The sequence below is a fragment of the Mesocricetus auratus genome, unplaced genomic scaffold, assembly GCF_017639785.1.
Source record: "Mesocricetus auratus isolate SY011 unplaced genomic scaffold, BCM_Maur_2.0 Super-Scaffold_100676, whole genome shotgun sequence".
NCBI classification, from domain to species: Eukaryota; Metazoa; Chordata; class Mammalia; order Rodentia; family Cricetidae; genus Mesocricetus; species Mesocricetus auratus.
In genome coordinates this window covers 73,491,208-73,514,215 of record NW_024429266.1, presented here as the reverse complement: position 1 = coordinate 73,514,215, position 23,008 = coordinate 73,491,208, and the positions used below count along the sequence as shown (strand labels likewise).

At 38.3% G+C, this 23,008-nt stretch overlaps 1 protein-coding gene across 2 annotated transcripts in view; it reads right to left on the bottom strand.

Annotated features, from left to right (window-relative positions):
- Cntnap5 (contactin associated protein family member 5) overlaps window positions 1-23,008 on the bottom strand; it is a 919,042-nt gene that overhangs the window by 289,372 nt on the left and 606,662 nt on the right. For both annotated transcript variants that reach the window (XM_040737777.1, XM_040737776.1), the window contains one exon: window positions 4,762-4,962. In XM_040737777.1, the coding sequence (XP_040593711.1) occupies window positions 4,762-4,962 (201 nt within the window). The remainder of the gene's footprint in view (window positions 1-4,761; window positions 4,963-23,008) is intronic.

Below are 23,008 nucleotides of genomic sequence, written 5' to 3'. Positions count from 1 at the left end.
GGTATAAACTGGCTCTACCCTAATACACAACAAAAGTCTAAGTGTCAAAAATTCTTGAAAACTGGCACACTTTTTGTTCGGGCAATGGTATTTCACCGAATTTATCCTGAGTATATAATCTGTTATATTCACAGTAATCTAATTACAAAAATGCTTTTATAGCCCTATCTGCAACATATCTGTGTGTCTATGCCAAAAGGAGACTGCTAATTCAAAACACTTACATAAATGGATATACTATGGTTGGTAAAAACAGTTATTGGCATGGTTATATTGTCTTATTGAATATGTTAATTCATTTATATGTGTATTCATTTTATCCTTTTGTGTGTGTGTGTGTGTGTATACATGTGCACAAAGGAGCCCTAAACAGTTCTGTGAAGACCAAAGGATGACTTGTGTGCATTTATTCTTTCCTTTTACCATGTGTATGCTAGAAATTAAGCTCAGATTTCCAGGGTTGGCAGTAAAGTACTGTATCCACTAAGGGATCTCAGAAACCTTATTTTTTCTTCCCTTTGGGGTGTGACAGTATAGGATAAATAAGTCTATAACAAGGCTGGGAATCCTTTCTTAATCTACCTTGAATTCAGATAATGAAGGAAACCTAACTCTACCCACTACTTTAAAATGTAGAAGAATGGACATACATACATACACACACACACAAACACACACAGGGAGAAAGGGAGAGACAGAGAGAGGGGGGAGGGAGAGAGAGAGAGAGAGAGAGTTAAACTAGTTATACTATTATACTATCCATGGGACAAGGTTGCTCCTATAAAATGACATAAGATAACAGATAAAAAGCCCAATTATAAAAAATATTTATCCTTTTAGAATTGTTGGTCAGGTCGTTTCTATAGACACACAGATGTTACACGCTATTGCCAATCCTATTGTATACCCTATGGAAACTGATGACAAGACCCTATTGGAGTTCAACAGTATCATCTGTCTCACAATCTGTGCACTCTGAAAGATACAATAACAGCTAACCTGCTGGTACTATAGCAAGAATGACATAATGCAACAAACCAACAACTCTCTGGTGGAATGAAGTCGGTTTCCACAGGATTTAAGTCCCTTTTCATAGGATAAAGCCCAGGACAATTTTTGGGTCAAAAACCTATGGCTGGGCAGTCATAGGTTCTAGGAGAGAGTCTACTGCTCTTATTTTGCTATATGAACATAACATTGAACTGATTCTTGATGACTTATTATCCCCATGGATTAATGCATCTCTTAACCTTCATTAGAAAATATTTTATTTTCAGGAGATGATGGTTAACACAGAGACCCACAACTAACCAAGATTCACAGAATAAATGCCTGAGCAATGCTCTGCCTTAAATGGAATATCTGTACCATAACCTTCCTCCCACAGCTCAGGAATTATTGTTGTAGAAGAGGATGTGTAAAGAATGAAAGAGTGAAAGATAGTACATGGATAAAAGTAAATTGTGTCTTCTGGACACAACAGGACAACTGAACATACGAACTCAGAGGTTATGTCAGCATGCACAAGACCTGTGCAAGCCAATGCCAGACAGAAGTACCAACATAAAGAAGGGAGGTAAACATGAAGTTCTTCCCCTAGCTGAAGAACTCTTGGTAACTGATAGGTGCTGGAGAGAGTCAGTTTTCTTATAAGATGGAACCTCTGATAAATCACCCATTCTTAGTGACTCGACGAATATGTGGGTAGCACAAATTGGACTTGATGGGTACTAAAAAAATTGGAAACAAAGTTTGATGGGCACTAGGGGTGGATCTGGGGAAAATTGTAGAAGAGGGGATAGACATGGGAAAAACTAATTGTATGTATTTTTCAAAGAAGTAATAATAAAAATGAAATTTTCTTTCAGCTTACTCCTCATAACAGCATCACCTTTGGTCCTTGTCTATTGAGATGGAATTCGTGAGCAGACACTGGTTACTGGATGCCTGAGATATGCCAGGTACAGTCTAAGCATTTCAGACTGTGTTTGAGTTTCTCCCTTCCTCTAAGTCTTATGAATTTTAAATCTTTGTGTAGATTTAACAAGTCATGAAATTAAACTGTAGAAACTAAACAAGCTGGCACAAGTCAGGTAAGGGCTGGATTAAAACATCATTCCCAATCTGATCTCCCCGACCCAAAGAAATCTATGTTCTGCCTATGCATACCTAAACTGGAAGAATTTAAGGCAATCAAGTTCAGAAGACAATGCATGCACACAAAGGAATGACAGAAACTGGAGACAAAAATATCTCAACAGCTAAAAAGTACCTCTGTGCTAGAGGATCTGGGTGTTGTTTGCAAACAAGAAGGTTGGATGGCTCACAACAGCCTGAGATTTAACTGTTGGGAGGGTCCAAAACAGCTAGCCACCAATGACACTGTGGTCTTGTGTACACACATGCACTCACAAGCATGTATGCACGCACACATGCACACATAAATGAATGAATGAAATGGAGTAACCTAAATAGCATGACATTGTGAGTCCCAAAGTCAGAATGGATACACTTTTAGTTTTTCATAGGAACTCAAACATTGGAAAGGGACAACAAAACAGTGAAAAGAAAGGAGGTCAGTTCCTAGAGCCAGACATCCTGAAAAGAGCTTAGGGTGGCACAAGAATTCAACTTAATCAGCAGGGCACAGAGAACTATGTGGGGTGGTGTGTGGGGACACAAGGAAAGGAACAGAGAGGCCGCACTGATTTCATCAGTTTGACAAGCATGGCTAAATCTAACAGGAGTTCCAGAATTGATTTCACAGTGATGATCCTGAGTCATCAAAAAAAAAGGGTCCCATTTTCTGTTCTGAATTCTGTTTAAGAAGGCAAGGAAGCATGTAATCCATTGGAGAAATATTTCCATTTCAAATAGTTAAAATTTGTTTGAAAATATTTTCAGCGTTTAAAGAGATAAGTGACAGTTATCTGGAAAATTCACTTAGGTGGAACGGTTTCTTCCCTTGAAGATTTTAGATTAGTCAAGCAGTGCAGTGTATTTAGTTAGGTGTCACCCATTCATGCTTTACTGGCATTTCTGTCTCTATTGTTCCCCAGCCACTCTGGACCTGCAAACGCAAAACAATAGATACTAAACTTTATGATAGAATTGATACTCCTGGACACTTGATACACTCATATCCTTTAAGATGAATTAATACTTGCGGAAATTAATAACTCCATAAAGGCTTAGTGACTGATACCTTCCAGTTCAAACTTCAAGAAGAGGTATGTAGATCTATCTGAGTTCAGGTTATTCAGTTCTAGATATGGAGTGCCAGGTTAGCCAGGGTGACATTATGTGTCAAGCAGAGTCTTGGCATTTTCAAAGGAAAAAAGGGAAAAGCCTAGCTGAATAACACCATTATCCTCTCTGATTCCTGGTTCTCTAGGATATGAGCAGGCAATTACTCTATGCTTCTGTTGTCTCAGACCATTCTGCTATTTCCATCATGCCCTCCCTGACATGATGGACTTTAAACCATGAACCCAAAACATTCCCTCTTCTGGATACTTTGTTGGCTGTTATATCACATCAGTAAGAAAAATGGCTAATTCACACATAATAATCAAACCATTATTCACCATAAAAAACAATTGAGGGAAGATAAAATGAATTAGCCATCTTTTTCTAAAATTAAACTTCAGAACTAGGGATTATGCACTTTCATGTAGTGCTTTTCAAACATGCACAAACATTCTGATTTTGATGGCAAAGAACCATAGGAAAGAGTAAGCATGATGGTACATGCCTGCACACCTGGAACTCCAGATATGGAGGCAGGATGATCAAATATTCAAGGTCATGCTCAGCTACTTACTGAGTTAAAGGCAAATGAATTCTACACGAGAACCCCCATCTTAATAAGTGATTAATTCATTAAAAATGAAAATCTACTTTTAGATCCATATCCATCGTTTCTTCAGGCAACAGAAATTCTGAGAATACAGAGTAGCCTTTGCCAGACTTGCTAGACCCATTGCTTGGTGCTTGCTCCTTAGATAACCTTTGCTCTAGACATCACTTATAACTCTTGTGTGTATAAACTGGGATCCTTAACATCTTCTGATGCCATCTCCCCACTCTACCAAACAGTCCAGCTACCGCACTTTACACATCTAGCTCAAATGCCATCTCTTCAAATGCCATTTCTCCAAAACCTATTCATTTCCACAGATGTTGAAGGTGGATAGTATCAATATGTTGTTCTGAAGATATAGAGACAAGTGTAGATTCAACAGACCTCCTCAATATCAAAGACAAGACTCCTGGCCTTCCTTGGCTCATATTATTCCTCAAAGCATAGTGATCAAGTGTACTGCAGGCACTTTCTTGTCAACTATGCCTCTCTTTGGATGTCTTAGTTAGTGTTTCTAGTGTCATAAAACACCATGATCAAAAGAAACTTTGGAAGGAATGCTTAGAATTCGTAAGTGATACTCCATCACTGAGTGAAGTCAAGGCATGAACTGGGAAGCAGGGACTGACTGAAGTACAGGCCATAGTGAGACATGGCATATTGGCTTGCCCCTTGCTTTCTAAGATTTATTTGTATTTATTGTTTTTCTTATATACTTACCCAGAGGTGGTACCACCCATATTTGGCTTGGCCCTCCCACACTAGTCATTAGGAAGTTTGAAGACATTGTTTAAATTGAGGTTCCCACTTTTTCAATATCCTCTGCCTTGTGTAAGGGAAAAAGCAAGTCAGGATATTGGCTTATGGGTTTCAAGGTACCACGAAGAGCAGAAGCTTACCTGGTGTGTTAAGCAGGCGAGATCTCCTGCAGTGATATGCCACTTCCTGTTCACAGTGCTCTGAGCCATCAATCAGAGCCTCCAGCTGCTCCATACTGCCACCATAGTTTAATGTCCTAGTATAGGGCTTCTCAGAGTTGGAACCCTGTACTTGAGTCAGTTCGGTGTTGTTGTGCTGAACCATCATCCAGATCTTGTCCTCTGTACAGGCAACAATGCAAAGCAAGAAAAGTTAGAATTAAAGCCTAAAGAGGAGTACATAAACAGTGAGTCAATGAGGTCTACACCTGAGTGCTCTGTATAGGCAGTAGTATCAAGGCATTTTCTTCCTTACAAAAGGAGGAATTGGGTTTTATTATAGGGTAGTATTTTGAGTTAATATGGGGACAAATAATCTTAGAGGATATACTTATCAGTGTTTATTACACAGAATTTATACTATGATTTTAATTTAAATTATTAATTTAAAATTGTTCACTACAATCTCTGTCCTCATTCCTGGGGAGACTTTCAAAAACTTTTGAAAGCACATCAAAGTCTGCACAACTCTCTCAGAGAAAATAGCATAGTATGTGCATATTACAGACACCTACTCTATACTTTAAATCATCCCAGTGTTGCTTTTGATAAATAATAAAATATAAATGCTATGTAAATTGTTGTCATGCTGCATTGTGCAGGAAATTTTTACATGGACAAAATACCTATGTAAGTTCAGTACAGGCACAATACCAGGGGTAATTTCTAAAATAACCATTAAATATCAGGTTGAAATCAACAACTACAGATAATAAGTATTTGTAAAACAACACCTTATTATTAAAGATGAAACTATGCTGTGTAAGCATAAAGACCTGAAAATTAAACCCTGAAATGACATTGTGAAAAATTCTATGCAAAGTGAGACAAGCTAGTAATTCCAGTGCTGGGAAGGAAGGCCAAGAAAGGAGGACCCCTTGGTCTTGTTGACCAGACAGCCTAGTCTACCCAAAGAGTGCAAGGCTAAAAAGAGTTTATCAAAGGAATAAAAAGTGAGTTGGAAAAATGGCTCAGCAGGTAAGAAAGTATACTACTCTTACAGATGATCCAAGATCTGTTCCTATAATCCTCATTAGGTGTCCACAACCACCTGTGAGTCTAGCTTCAGAGGGTCTAATGCTCTCTTCTGGTTTCCATAGGCATTTGCACTCACATGCACAGATACCGCCACCACCCAAACATAAGTACACACCTTCTTTTAATCGCCAGAGGAAAAAGAACATGAATAACATCTGAGGAATGACACCTAAGGTTGTACCCTGGGTTCCAAATGTGTGCAAACACGCATGCATATGTACAAACATATATAATGAGTATTCTTGGTTGCCAACTTGACTACAGATGAAATTAACTACAGCCCAAACAGTTGGGTACACCTGTGAGGAATTTTTGTAGATTAAAACATTTGAAGCAGGAAGATCGACCCTTTAATCCAGATCTTTTGATGTGGGAAGATGTACCTTTAATCTGGCCCATATTTTATGGTGACAATCTACATAAGGGACATGGAAGAAGAGTGCTTTTGCACTTTACCTGCCTGGCCTTATTCTTGGTAGAAAGTCCATTAACTGGCATTGGAGACTACTTTTGCAAGATTCTGTCGCTTACTGAAAATCAGCTGAGACATCCTCAGACAGCCATTGTTGGACTATCTGGACCACGGTCTGTAAGGCACTCTAATAAATCCTATACACATATCCTGTCAGTTATGTTCCTCTAGAGAATCCTGACTAATGCAGCATTCATATGCACATACATTCAAAAATTATCTGGGAATTTTTATATTGAATTAATGCAGAGACACGGAGTCATTTAAATAAGAATGAAAGGACAAGATAAGGAGAAATGTAAGATAAGGGGAAGAGAGAAAAACATGGTTTCAAAGACAGAGAGCTCTGTATTTGAAAGACATTTTTTTTTTGCCAATAGGAAACTTAGGTTGCTTCATCTTTCCAAAACACAGGGGTGCAATCAACTAATGCAAATGAGAACAAAGCCAAGGCAATAGTGACCACTACAGAGGCAGGCAGCAGGGCTGCTAATGTGCCAGAGAGGTGTAAATGCAGTTACCACAGATTACCTCCCATACATAGGTTCCATGTTCAGTTTATAGCTCCCACATCAAGTGACTCTTAAACATCTATCACTGTAGTTCCAGGGTTCCCAACACCCTCTCTGAACTCTGAGGAAACTCTACTCCCAAGTGTACATACCGACTTCCATTCAGACACACAGGAACAGAAACAAAAATAAATAAATCTTTAAGTTGCAAGGGACAGCTGGGAGTGTTTGCAGGATACTGTGGTGCTAACTTGGGTGGGAACATTTCCTGCCACTTGAGGTGCAGTTTAATTTTGAACACCCTCACAACTAAAGCAGGGAGGAAACAGGAAGACTTGTAAGTGTTTGCCATCTGAGAGTCTTGCCCACACAATTGAAAGATTAGCCTTCATAGATTCAAAGAACAGAAAAGGAACTGAGCAGAGAAACCATGTGGTTTCTTCCCTCTTCCACCCTCTTAGTTTTACAAATGGGGAAGCAAAGGCCCATAAAGAAAAGCAATAACCCACAGCATTTCTATTAGAGAGCACTGACAGGAAAACATGCTGAAGGCACCTGTTATTATTAACTTTAAGTAGCAAGAATAGGGCCATTGGTTTGATTTCAGTGTAAATTAATAAATGAAAAGGTAAAGCCCTGGTTACTGGGATATCCTGAGTTAATTCTTCACACCAACTCTCTTTGTTATCTCCCCATACCTCAGTCTCAGTATATTAGAAAAACAAAGAAATCATTTGGTTTTTGCTATTTCCCAAGGATTTTCAACTTGCTGTCAGTTCTCATATCATACAATTAAATTATGCTCAGTGACTGTGAATCAACCTAGGATTCGTTTCCCAAACCAACTAATTGGTAACCATCATATCCCCAAAGAAATAAGTCCTGTGCTGTTTTGAAATAATACTTCATTCTTCTGTAAATTCTAGTGAATAAACTTAATTCTATTTAGTATTTAACATGACATAAACCCATAGCATTAAAGGTGTTACCCAAAAACCCATATTGTTAAATATTCACCTGAAACTTCAAAAATGTTTTTAATGTCTCTCTTAGTTATGGTTTCTGTTGCTGAAATGTAACACCAAAACCAAAAATCAAGTTGGGGATAAAAGGGTCTATTTGGCTGGCATTTCATCATCACTGTTCATCATCAATGGGAGTCAGGACAAGAACTCAAACAGGGCTGGAACCTGGAGGCAGGAGCTGATGCAGAGGTCATAGAGCAGTGCTGCTTACAAACTTTGCTTGCCATGTCTTCCTCAGTCTACTTTCTTATAGAACCCAGGACCACCAGCCCAAGGTTGGTACCACCCACAATTGGCTGGGTCCTTTCCCATCAATCACTAATTAAGAAAATGCCTTACAGGCTTACCTACAGACCAGTTTATGGAGGTGTTTTCTCAATTGAGGTCTCCTCCTCAGATGACTCTATCACGTGTCAAGTTAGCATGAAACTATCTAGTATAATCACAATATGTACAAATATGATAAACATAGCAAAACATTATTATTCAACAATGATTCACTATACAATGAAAAATACAAATGGTCAGCTCTTTAATGGTCATGATGTTTGTAAGAAGCTTTATGTTTATTTCAATGGTCTATTAATGGAACCATGATACTGTTCTCATATGAGAGCATTTTTCAGACATTATGTATTAATTTTAAAGATATAACAGGCAGAACAAAGCATTAAAGGGTGAAGACCATGGGGAGAGATGATTACTTGAAAACTATATGCCACTGGCGAGTTTCATTTCAAACTTATTCTTTCTCACTACTACTATCTATCATATATCTAGAAATGTTATATTATCTATCTACCATCTACAAATTTTCAATCATTTATCATCTATTTGTATGTCTAATATCATCTATCTGTCTATCTATACATTATCTATCTATCTATCTATCTATCTATCTATCTATCTATCTAAGCACCTACCTGTTATCTATCAGAACTGAACTTGTTTCCATTCTCCATGTATCTAACCTTATTCTAAAAGTAGTCCACACATCACCACTCAATCATTGGTTCGACATTTCTTCTTATATTAGATGTAGACATTCAACTCTATATATTTATCTATGTTACTGTTCTTAATTTAATTAACTAGTACTGTCATATTTTGTCTTTGGTTAAGATGGAAATGAAAGCTGTATCAGAGTTGAGTTTTCATTTTAGATATGCTGATGTTGCCAATTCTGCCTCTGGATTTTGAATGTGAAGTAAATTTCTAACAATTCAATTTTAAAATTGGCACTTTTATTATGTGTAATGGGCAGAAGATACAAAAGAGCAATCAATGGCTCCACATTGCTCACACACAACACAGTTAGTAGGCATCACAAGTCTAGCTATAAGCACAGTGTTAGGATAGAGAGGAAATGAGGAGCTACAGCCCATACTCACATGTGTTTTCCACGAGGGATCCTCACATGAGCAAGATTCATTCTAAACAATCTTGTACACATACAAACAAGGTGACCTTGATACCTAGCATGCCTCCTCAGTGGAATACCACATTACTTTACTTAAAAGTGATCTGTGAAACTCAGTGTTTAAGATGGTTGATTTCATCAAGAGGGCAGTGAATGTTTTTCGTGTAGATAATGGAGTCAGAGATTTGGTGTATATGTGATACCTAATTGTAATTGTCAACATGACAGAAACCACAATCACCTAGGAGATAAAACTTCTGGGTATATCAGTGCTGGGATTTCTAGATTAGGGTAATTGAGGAAGGAAATTCCATTTTAAAGCAAGTAACAATATTCCATAGGATAAAATCCTGGGCTAGATGCAAAGGAGGTTAGCTGAATACCAGCATTCAAACCTCTCTGCTTGCTTCCCTACTACAGATGCAATGTGACCAGCTGTCTCAACACCTTTCTGCCTGTTTCGCTATTACATATGAAATGTGACCAGCTGTTTCAAGCCCCCAGTGTCATGTCTTACCCATGATGGATTAAATCTTTTAATCCTCAGCCAAATATATGTTCCTTTGGGGAGATATCTCATTGACTATAGAATCATGAAAGTGTGAAAGTGACTGAAACAACATTCCTGTTCAATAATATCCGTGTAAGTTCCATGGAAAAATCATTACAACTGTGAAGGCCTTTAACAATGATATCACTGATGTTTTTATCACTCTTTGCACCCATGATATTACCACAATGTTTTGATGTAATATAATACAAGGGCACATAACAGGCTACATGACACTCAAATGACTATCTGATATGTACATTACAGGTATGAATAATTTCTGCTAACAGGTTACATACATTGGGTAGTTATGAATAAAACCCAGAACATTGCCCCATGTAAAAAGGTTGGGAACTCCCCCATTAGAATATTGTTTACATCAGAAAGTGAACCAGAATGTCATTCCTTACAGTTGGGGTTAGGAAGCTTATTCTTCAGATGAGCTTACAAGATATGACAGGCTGATTGTAACATCATTATTGCTATGTAGGGCCGATTATTCCCACTTTCTCCAGTGATCATCCTACTGTAATAGCCTCAGGCTTCTCTCAATTGCTCTCTCTTATTTGTCCTGAAACCCCCCAACAGAATCTGTACTTTATAATTTCCCAACATTTTGCTGATCCTACTTGTTTTATCATGTTGTGTTTCTTCTATTACTTTAGCTGTCTAGTGCCATTCAATCACATTATTGGAGACAAAGCTTCATCACCATTGTTATTCTAAGGAGAGTCTGTATGGACATATCCAAGACCCGGACTTCGCTTATTTGAGGTTTACAATGGATATACATGGTACTATGTGCTTGTAGTCTAAGAACTGGGCTGTTGGGGAAGGGCGTTGGATTCTTGGAGATCACTGGTATGACAACTTAGCAAATGTGGAGCGTTGCAGGTTTGTGAGAGCCCTAAAAAATAAAAGGTGAGGAATGATACCTAAATTTATCTTGTGGCTTCCACATGTATGCACACATTTACCAACACACCTATAACCATACACACATACACAAAAGCAAAAATAAAGCAACACTCATACAGTTACACCATTAAAATAAAAACTTGTACAAGGTGCCATTCAGCCTAATGACCTTGTATGAGAAAAAAGGACCTCTGTGTCTCAGACCGCTCCAGGGATCCCACTATTGTTTTTTGTATTAAGTGTTTACAAACTATGCCCTTCAAGCAATATGCATGATGAGGTTCTGCAGCATCATTCACAGATGTCACCATATAGCATTATGTGAGCGAGAAAAGGCTTCCAAAAGAAAAGTTTTCTCACAGAGTTGTGAGATTTTCTAGGCTATGTACAATATTATGCCTTTGTGTTCAAGGTATGCTGAGTCATTGCCTGTCCAAGTACAAACACATGACAAGATTTATTCTTTAATTTTTTAAAAAGTTTGAAAAGTTTTGGGGAGAGAATTGTTGTTGTGGTTTGACTGGGAATGGCCCTCATAGGCTCCTATGTTTGGATACTTGGTCCTCAGTTGGTAGAATAGAAGGATTAGAAGGTGTGGAATTGGTGAAGGAGATGAGTCAAAGCAGTGGGTAATGAGGCTTAAAAGTTTCCCACCATCCCCTGTCTTCTGTTGGCAGTTTTGAGATGTGAAATCTCAGCTGTTCCTATTGTCATGCTTTTGCTCTAACACCATGGACGCTGAGCCTCAAAATTTCTAAGCCCAATTAAATGCTTTAGTTTATAGGTTGCCTTTGTCATGGTGTTTGTATAACAGCAATAGAAAAGTAACTTATGTAGAAGAAATCAGGACCAGGGAGTGGGCTATTGCTTTTCCAGGTCAGGGTGTGCTCTTTTTTTGGAGAAATGTGGAAGAATTTGGATCTTTGGACTAGAAAATTCAATGAAATGCTCAATATACCATCCTAGTATGAGTTAGGAAGACAGTAGTCCTGAGAGCAATGTAGATTATGGAGGCCCAGCTCAAGGTGTTTCAGAGGGGGACAATAATAGAAACTTGGCTAGAGATCATTCCTGTGGTAATTTGCCAAAGACTAGCTGCTTCTTGCCTTTATTTTAAGAATTTTCCTTAGGCCTAAATGAAATGTAATGGACTAATTTCTTATTTCAAGACAATCTAATATTGACTTTATGGAGTGATTATAAGTAATCACTCCCATGCAGGAATACAGTGAAAAGGAACAAGCAGGGCAAAAGGAAATCAAAAGTGTACAGATTGAAGAGAAAAGGAACACTAGGGGACATAATGTTGGAGTCAAACCATGTGCTGAAAAAGATAAAGAGATTAAGTAAAGGCCAAATCTGCTGTGGGATAAAAGGAAGGATGCCTGCAGGGCAAGACCTCTCTCAACTTAACTTCCAATTTGTGAAAAGAAAAGGCCTAAGGAGTTTTCTTTTCCTAAGAAGCAAAAGTAGAAAAGATACTTCAATTTTTATTCAATGGGATCAGGCTCCATCCCAATGGAGCAGACAAACTTACTAGTATCATTTAGGAATTTCTTATTGTAGTGTTATGAAGGATACAGGAGCAAACTTCCTGCACAGTTAAGAAGAACCACTGATATCAAGGTGTTAAAGAGAAGTTAATGTACGAAGTCCTTAGGTGGACAAGAAACCCAGAGAGGTCATTCTGGAGTGATGAAAGTGAAACCTGAATTGTGTTGAATATTTCAAAATGTTAAAGGTGTCAAAGCCATAGGATATCTGCCTAAAAGAGCTGAATATAGGCAGTAGAAACCTGACACTTAATTTGCCACAGCAGATCCAGAAGAGGAGAGTTATCTAAGCCCATTTACATCAGACATGCAACAATAAGATTTGAAGTTTGCCCTGCTGGCTTTCACTCTTCCTTTAGTTCAGTATTTCTTCATTATGTTCCCATAATGATAGACTGTCTTTAAAAGACCCTTAGGACAAAGGCAGAAAGCAGCCACAGTCTTTGCCAAAATATCACGAGAATGGCCACTAGCCCTGTTTCTCATATTGTTCCCCTCTGAAAACTCTTGAGCCTGGCCTCTGTAATCTACATTTTGGAATGTTAATGTGTATTTTGTGTTGTTGTATGTTGAAAGAATACAGCTTTAATTTTTGGTTTTATAAAAGATTAGTATTAAGGAGTTGTCTTTAGGCTCAGAATACACTTTAGAATTTAAAAGCATAGAGACTGTGAATAACTGTAGGGATTTTGGAAGTTCAACTAAATGAATTTTGCACTATGAGGTATGGTCACAAGCCTATGGGAACCAGAGAGTAAAATGTGGTAGTTTAAATGAGAATTGTCCCTGCACTTTCACTGTTTGAATACTTGGTCCTCAGTTGGTAGAACTATTTGGGAAGATTTGGGAGATGTGGCCTTGGAAGAGATGCTGTACCAGAGAAATAGTCTTTGAGGCTTCAGAAATATCCCACCATATCCAGTGTGCTCTCTGATTTTTTCTTATGGCTTTGTGATGTGAGATCTTAGCTGTCCCTGCTGCCATGCATCTGCTCCTCCTTCATTGAGTCTAATCCTTTGAAACCATGGGTCCAATTAAATGTTTTCTTTTATGAATTGCCACAGTCATAGAGTTGTATCACAGCAATAGAAAAGCAACCAACACAGACGGTGTAAGAATGACCAATGATTCTACTTGCTATGAGTGTCTTGAATATTATAATAAAATGAGGGATTGAGGGATTCCAGGCAATCTTCTGGAGACAGATAAAGAGAATGGAGTTTCAAAGAATCTGGGATGGTTGATATAGGCTTCAGTGTTCTATAAAGTCTAACTGACAAAGAGGGAATTTCCATCTACAGAGGAAAAGACATTAGGCTTAGGTTGAGACCATTTGAATAATATCTACTACATGAAGAGGTGAATTCATCATGACTATTTATATTGGGCAATTCCAAAGCTACTCTTTTGAGCATGTGATGTATAGTGGTCCTAATTAAGATCATAAGTTTTATGCATAAAGGAGAGATGGCTCAATGTGTCAGTGTTTGGTACTCAAGCACAAGGACCTAAGTTTTAGCCCCAAGTCCATATGATAAAACTAGATGCTTTCACATATGCTTGTATACCTAGTACAGTGGAGGGGGAGACAGCAGATTCTCATGGCTCTTTGGTCAGCTAGCCTAGACAAATAAGTGAGTTTCAGGGTAATGAGCTATTTTGTGTCACAAAATACAAGAAATAACATTTGCAGTTATCATCTGGCTTCTACACATTCCTGCACACACATGAGGACATTTGTACACACACACACACACACACACACACACATACACACACACACACACACTCCAAAGGCATCTAAAGGAAAGAACATATTGCAGAGTTTTCTGACTAGCCTTACAATATATACTGGAACATTCTCTCTGAACAACTCTGTTATAAAATCATTCCTTTTCAATGCCCCAGTAAGTCAGTTCTCTAGAATATATCACTAGATATTCTTCCTGGTTCCTCTGACTCTAATTTCAGAAGCTGTATACTGTTTACATACAGAGTCTCAATTGAATTTCTTTTAATATTTTCTATCATTACAACTGATTGGTACTATTATTATGATTATTGTTATTAATAATAGTAATTAGAGATTCTATCCACTGTTCATCTGCTGCCATGGGGATCACAATTCAGAGTAAAGAACAAACAAAAGAAAAATTTTAAAAAGAGAAAGGGCCAAGAAATAACTGATTATTAAAGTTACATTCTGCACATATATCTGTCTCATTGTACAGCCAAAAATAAAATTACTGCAGTTTTTTTCTATTACAATGCTTGAAAAGAAAGAAAGTCTACAGATTGTCAATAATCTGCTTAATTGAACTGAAATCACTGTAGGGAGCTACTTATTTTCCTTATAACACTGTGCCAATTCACTTATTCTCCAATTGTAATAAAACAAATCTATATTAAAGTCTCGGGGGTCACTTCTGGTACAGTTATGCATGTTGACACAGTGAATTTTCTATGCCAAGGGTAAAGACAGTTTAAATAGTTCTCAAAGTACTGTCTCTACTTATTCACAGTCTACTCATGGATGGTCTTCTGATATCTGCCAAACTTTTGAATTCATCCTCTTTTAGCTCTTCATGTTCGTGCCTTGTCTCTCAATTTAACTCATAAACAGTAACAGGTATATAAAATTGATTTAGCCTGCTCTTCCATGGTTTCCAGATACATATGTGGTAGAGGATTACATCATTAGATCTAGTCTCCTGTACTATCTCTACTACCCACCAGATTCCTAGAAGAAGCAGATTGGCTCCTTAAGTCTGTAGTCTTTGAACTAGGCAGAGTCTAGTGTGCAGTGTTGTGAACAATAAAGAAAGACACACAGGTTCGCCCAAAGCATAGAGTCAATTCAGAATAGAAGTTCTCCCTAATTGATTTCATGGTGCTTGACTCATATTCAGCAATGAAACCAGGAAGCCATTCTGCTGATACTATTCTAGTGGCATTTGGAAAATTACTGTAATAAAGGTAGAAATCAATAGCAAGAGAGACTACAGAATCTAAACACTACCCGAAATTGAGTAAGTGCACCTTTTTCCCACTTTATGGTTGATATGTATACTTTTTTTTGGTTTTACAAGACAGGGTTTCTCTGTTTTGGAGGCTGTCGGTCCAGCCTGGCCTCGAACTCACAGAGATCCGCCTGCCTCTGCCTCCTGAGTGCTGGGATTAAAGGCGTGCGCCACCAATGCCCGGCGGTTTATATGTATATTTGCATGGATGTTAAATCATGTATAAGCAGAAGTACAGGTGCCTATGTATGCTTAGGCATGTGGAGGCCTAAGAGTGATGTTGAGAGTTATCCTTGATCACTCCTTCAAATTATTTAACAAGGCAAAATTTTCTCAATCAAATCCATGGCTTTCCATCTGTATAGTACTGGTAGTCAGTTTGCTCTAGGAACTCTTGTTGCTCACTTCCCAATATGCAAGTACAGTAGAGTCATCACTCTCACCTGACATTTACATGTGTTCTGGGGATATTAACACTAGTCCTCAAGTTTGCATGCAAGATGTCAACTATGAAGCTGCCTACCTGGCCTATCATTGAACCTTTTTCCTTTTGAAGAATATTGTTACATATAAATATGTAAAAAAATATAAGTACAACCTGCTGAGACCATTTAGTGAAGCAATGAAATTTTAATTAAAACTATTAAATGAACAAATGGAAAAAATCAGAGAGGAAATTATGAAATCCTAGAAACAACTAAAAGTGATAGTAAAATCTGACAGGTCTCTGGGACACAGATAAGGCAGTTAGTCTTTATAGCAAATTGTACAGTGATGATCTCTAGCATTAAGAAATCAGATCTAAACTAAATAACTTAATGATGCTCCTAAAATATATAAAAACAAAACAAGAAGCCAATTGCAAACTCCATGTGCAGCACGAAATAATAAAGATTGGAGTGGAAATGAATGAAATAAAGACTACAAGAAAAGTACAAACCATTGATCAATAAGAATTGTGCCACTGAAAAATTAGTAAGTTTGACAAACTCAGCCAAACACAGACAGATAAGACCCTAAATTAACAATTTCAGTGATGAACAGAGAATGTTAGAACAGACTAGTCCAGGTCATTTTACCATTAGAAACAAGTACAGGAACGTCTACTGTAGGACCCACCTTCTCTTCAACAACCTTAATAATAGGAAGAATGACAATTGGTGTAAAGCAATTCTACCTCCTTTAAAAGCCACAGAGTTCCGCCAGGAGATGTTATTTCTCCCAAGTGTATCAGCCCAACTGCTTAGGGGGGAACACTTCCCTGCTTGTTGCACCTATCACAGCCAGCTGCTTTTAGAACGGGGCTGCTCTGTTTGTGGGAGCATGCATTACCAGTTTCAGGCCACTGCACTCCCTGCATTAGTTGTGATGTACACAGTATCACATCCATCATCAGTCTTCCACCTGCCTTTGCTGGCCACATTTATGACTTCCAGACAGCCTACTTGACGGTGATTTATCCTTTCGCTTCACTCTAGCCTTTACTTTTTAGGTAGCTTTTTGGAGAGTTATTTTTCTTTCTCTCTAGCTTTAAAGTAGATGGCATGATCAAAGAGACTCAGGGAATCTGTTTTATGGTGTAACAAGGTGGTGGATTAGATTCCACATATACTGAATCATATTTGGTAGCTGTATGATAAGAATAAAATTTATGTGTTTAGGATGTGCAGAGCTCTCTGTTAGTGACATATACAAGGGTAGCATGAGGGCTGTAAGCTGAAGAAGTACTGTGGACCCTGAGCTCCAGGGTGTAGAGCTGGAATCTGAGGTTTCGTTCAGTTAGTAGCATGTTTATCTAGCATGAAAGATGATCTGGTTTTGATTCACAGCCACACATTAACTGAATGTGGTGGCACATCCTTGTGATTTTTGCCTTTTAGCTAGGAAGTCAGGAGGATCAGGAGTTCACAATTATCCTCAGATGCATAGTGCATTCAAGGACAGCCTGGATACATGAGACCCTGTCTAGAAAAGCTTATAGTGATTGGCTCAAGGGAGAAGAACTTTTTGCATTGCTTTCTCCTTGAGGTGGGTATCTGGTAGAGTAAGCATGCACGCTAGAGGATTTGGGTCCAGGACCAGCTGTTTCCCCTACTGATGTCTCTTTTATCTTTGTCACATGGAAAGAGATGGAAGTTTACAGTGAAATTATAAATTATATGTTGAGAAGGGAACAGTGATGGTGTGAGTGGTTCTTGCAGTGCTCTTTTTCTCTCACTATATGTTTTTATTTAAATTAGAAACACCATTCTAAATAGAGGGATGCTCTCTCATCCTGGACAGATGGGGAAGGGCCTACGTCCATCCCTGGATGAAATGATAGACTCTGGAGATTCCCCCATGGATGGCGTAACCCTCCATGGGGAATGGTGTGGGGATTGGGTGGGGATCTGGGGGGGCTGGTGTAGGGGCAAGGGAGGAGGGGTGGAAGAGGAAGCTGGGATTGAAATGTAAATAATTCATATTTCTAATTTAAATAGAAATATATATTGAGGAAAAAATAAAAAGAAGCATGCATGCTTCACATGTCAATCCCAGCTACCTTTCCTACCCTCCTCCCTTGTCCCTCCACCAGTCCCCCAGCCCCCCACCCAATCCCCACATCATTCCCCATGGAGGGTGAGGCCATTGATGGGGGGATCTCCAGAGTCTGTCACTTCATCCAGGGATGGACCTAGGCCCTTCCCTGTGTGTCCAGGCAGAGAGAGCATCCCTCCATGTGGAGTGGACTCCCAAAGTTCATTCACATGACATGGTAAACACTGATCTACTACCCAAGCTCAAGAGATTGTTGAGAGCTCCTTACTGACACTACATTCAGGGAGTCTGGATCAGTCTCTTGCTTGCCTCTCAGCCATCAGTCTGGGGTTCAAGAGCTACCCCTTGTCTGGTCAGCTGTCTTTGTGGGTTCCACAGCATGGTCCTGACCCCTTTGCTCTTCACTCCTCCATCTCTGTCACTGGATTCCAGGAGTTTAGTTCAATGTTTAACTGTGGGTATCTGCCTCTGCTTCCATCAGTCACTGGATGGAGGTTCATGTTTGTCTTTTTGTGACCGGGTTACCTCACTTAGGATGGTTTCTTCTAGTGCCATCCATTTGCCTGGAAATTTCAAGATTCCATTGTTTTTTTTCAGCTGATTAATACTCCATTGTGTAAATGTACCACATTTTCTCTATTCACTCTTCAGTTGTGTGACATCTTGGTTGATTCCAGGATCTAGCTATTACAAATAATGCTGCTCTGAACATAGTGGAACAGACATCCTTGTTATATGAATGATCATCTTTGGGCCATATGCCTAGGAGTGGAATTGCTGGGTCTTGTGGTAGACTGATTCCCATTTTCCTGAGAAATCTCCATACTGATTCCAAGTCAGCATTCCCACTAGCAATGGACGAGTGTTCGCTTAACTGTCCGTTGGTGTTTTTTATTTTAGCCATTCTGACAGGAGTAAGATGATATACCGGAGTTGTTTTGATTTGCATTTCCCTAATGGCCAAGGATGTTGAACATTTTTTAAGTGTGTCTCAGCCATTTTAGGCTCATCTATTAAGAACTCTCTATTTAGTTCAATCCCCCACTTTTTAATTAGATCTTTGGTGTTTTGGAGACTTGCTTCTTGAGTTCTTTTTAAATTTTGGAGATCATCCCTCTGTCAGAGGGTTAGTGAATATCTTTCCCCAATCTGTAGGGTGCCTTTTTGTCTTGCTGACTGTGTCCTTTGTCTTACAGAAGCTTCTCAGTTTCAGGAGGTCCCATTTATTAATTGTTGATCTCAGTGTTTGTGCTAGTGGTGTTATGTTCAAGAAGCAGTCTCCTGTACCAATTCATTACAGGGTACCTACCATTTTCTCTTCTAACAGATTCAGTGTGGCTGCATTTATGTTGAGGTCTTTGATACATTTGGACTTAACTCTTGCTGTGTTCCTATAAGTGTTTATTTTCTTTCCTTCTTGAGAGCCTTGTCATAGTCTCTTGTCACCTAGACTGATCACAAACTATTCTTGTTTAAAATTATTCCTTTCAGGAAGTTGAAGAAATGGATCAGTAGTGAAGAGCAATTGCTACTCTTGCAGAAGACCCAGTTTTAATTGCCAGCGCACACACATGGAGGTTTGAAACTCAAGTATCAAGAGATCTGTCACCCTCTGTGGTCTCCGTGACCACCAGGTATGCACATGGTACAGGTACATGGAAATAAACAAATGCTCTTACACATAAAATCAAAATAAATAAATTCTTATATGTGTGTGCTCATCTATGTGAGGGGAAACTTATAGTCACTCACATACTTACATGCCACAATGCACTTATGAAGACCAAAGGAAAACTTGCAGGATTTGGTTCTTTTCTTGTATCATGTATGTCCCAGGGATTGAACTTAGGTCATCAAGCTTAGCAAGTGCATTTACTCACTGAGCTAACTCATTGAACTTTGACCTCCTCATGTGGCTAAAAATGACCTAGAATTTCTGATATTGCTTCCAAATCTCTCCAGGGCTGGTCCCATAAATAATCTACCACTGGTTTATTTAACACAATACTAGAGATGGTACTGAGGGCATCCTGTAAGCTGAGTCAGCAGTCCATCAACTCAGCTACACCTCTAGATCCTCTTAGAAGTTTCTGTGAGGTCTTGGAAGATGGTTGTGGCAGACTTTACGTAGGTCCAGAATGCCTACATAAAGATGAAAACTGGCAAACTCACCCAAGTCTAACTTGAATTCCAACATGTGTCATTTTCACTATAAAATGATGATAATCTTGAGTATTTTTCACAACCTCTCCTTTCTATAAATGAAAATAAGAAATGATCCATCTTTCATAGTTCACCATGTGGATTAAAGGTGATAAACTGTTATAATTTATAACTCAGGACCCCTAATTCTCCATTTAGAGATGTAAAAAAGTCAGAATCACACCACAGGACTTCCTGAGACTGAGCCAAATGCAAAGCACTTGTCTTTTTCAGAAATTGTAGTAAATTGCATCATTAACATTTGCTTTCATAAGATCAAAAGAAGACAATTAATCCCCCCTCTCTCATTACGTGTTGCTCTCTGTGTCTTTCTGTGAGCTATATGTATGTATCTATGTGTGTGCATGTGTGTGTGTATGTGTGTGTGTGCACCCATGCGCATGAGTGTTGACAGCAGGTGCCATCCTCTTTATTTACTGAAGAAAGGACTCTAGCTGGACTGGCAACATACAGATTAAGCTATTGCACTTAGTAAGTTTTCCCAGTGTCCATGTGTATCAGATTCCTCAGTGCTGGAATTGCAATTTGGCCACCACTACTGCTGGGCATTTTCATGTAAATTCTAGGAATCAAAACTCTGTTTCTCATGTTTATATGCCAAGGTTCTCCCAGCCTGGAGACAGCTATTTGTAAATGAAAGACTGTCTGTCTTTTCTGCTTATGATCTGGTTCTGGAGAAACTTTAAAAAGGAAAGCTCAGAGACAGTATAATTAAGTTGACACTCATAATCCCAAGCCTGACAAAACTGTAAGTGCCATTTTCCCTGTTACATGCCATCCTACCTGGACAGCCTTTTCTAACCTTTCCAGGTCTCATTCATACTAATTAAAAAAGTCTTTATCCACTCTCTCTGTAAAGCTATATATGCTACAATTGAAAAGAATGTCTCATAAACCTCTGTCTAACACCATTGTGTCTGTAACTGTTCCTTTGCTATGATAAAATATACCAAAAAGATTAAATTAGAGAAGGAAGACGTTATTTTGGATTGTAATTGAAGACTACAACTTAGCACTGTGAGCAAAACATTCTAGCAGAGAAGTGACATATGTGGTCACATTGTATCCACAATCAGGAATCAGAGAAATGCTTGTGTTTGGCTCACTTTCTCTTTTTTATACAACCCTGTATCCAAGCCCATGGGATGGTGACACCAACAGTGGATGAGCCTTCTCACCTCTATTAAACTAACCAAGATACCCTCCCATATCAATACCCAGAGACTAACCTATACTAATCATTCCCTTACTAATATTCCTAGAGGCTTGTCTGCTAGACAGTTCTATATCCTGTCAAGGTGACAGCTAATTTTATCACCCCTCCACCACCCAAGCAAATGTACACTTATTATCTAGCTGAGAGATCATAACCTTTCTCAGAATTTTGCTGATTTTAGTAATAGATCTTGAAATCAGTAAGAGTGTGGTATTTGATTTTTTTTAAAGTGTTTTCTTACATTCTTGACAGTTATCTGTTGGAAATAGTTAAATGTCTTTCAGTAGATATCCAACTGAATAAAGTGTACTTAGCTAATATGGTGAGATACAGAAAAGCCACAGTAAATAATGTATGGGGCAGTTAAACTGATCTAAACTGATTTCTATTGTATATTGTCAACTGACATATTGATGTATAATACCTTTCTTAGATTTTAAGAAGCACCAATTAGAGTAGTAAGTATATTCCTAGGTGTATCTATGAAAGTGTTGACAGAGAATGGGATGCCTGTAACAACTGTGGGTGTTATCATTCAATAGGTTTTAACATTAAAATACTTAGCTATGCAGAGTAATAAAACACAAAGTATGAAGAAAGTATAATTCTGACCTTTGAATATGAACTGGGTGAAGATTCCTAAATCAACATTAACAGAACCAAGCAAAAATAATAATTCAAGTGATTTCTTAAGACAGTGTTTTGACTAACAGTAAACATGTAAGAATATAATCTAAGGCTAAAAGCTAAATGATGTTCAAACAGTCTTAAATATGAATGTGTTATTGGCTCTGATATTACAGATTTGATTCTGAACCAGTTTGGGATATATTGCAGAATGGAGTAAATAAGAAAGTATATTGATGTCATGGGGCAAGTCTCACAGGGAAGAGAGATATAGAGAGGAGAAAAAATAACCAGGGAATTTTAATGCTTTGGGGTTTGCATCAGAGCAAGTTTCCTTAAAGTCATAATTTAGACACACACATACATGTACATAAACTTATTACATGTGCTTATTCAAAAAATCATGATGTGATGATCAACCCTCATAGCTAGAACTTGATTTCCAAATGCCAATATGCATAGCAGGAAATAGAAAATATCAGGAAAAAAATCTGGATCTGGCCTAGAACAGGAAAAGTTCAATGTGATACTTTGAATCCCTTATTGTTTTTAATGGTTAATATTTTCATGATCTAGTATACAAGGCTATGGGTATATCAATAAGTGGTTTCTGGATTATGTTAATTGAGTAAAAAAGAGATAATGTGGGTGCTGTCTCAGACTTCATAAAAAGGTGAAGATACCTGATTACCAATGTTGATATCTCTCTGCTACTTTACTGCAGATGTAATGTGTATAGCCATCTTCTACTGTTACCATGATGCACCCTCAAACCATGAGTCCAAAGAAATTATCCCTAAATTTTCTTTTGTCACACATTTTGACAGAGAAACATGTGAGGAATGCATTGCTGTAGCAATCAGATTCTCCAAGGAGCATGCACAAACGACACAGGAACTGAATTAAAGATCACTACTAGCTTTATATAAAGAACTGAGCATCAAAACCTGGATTGGGGCCAGTGAGACAACAGGTTACCAGGTAAAACTGTTTGCCATGATTTTGTTTGTTTTTAATACACATGGGGGATAGAGTGCGAGCTGGAGACAGAGAGAGA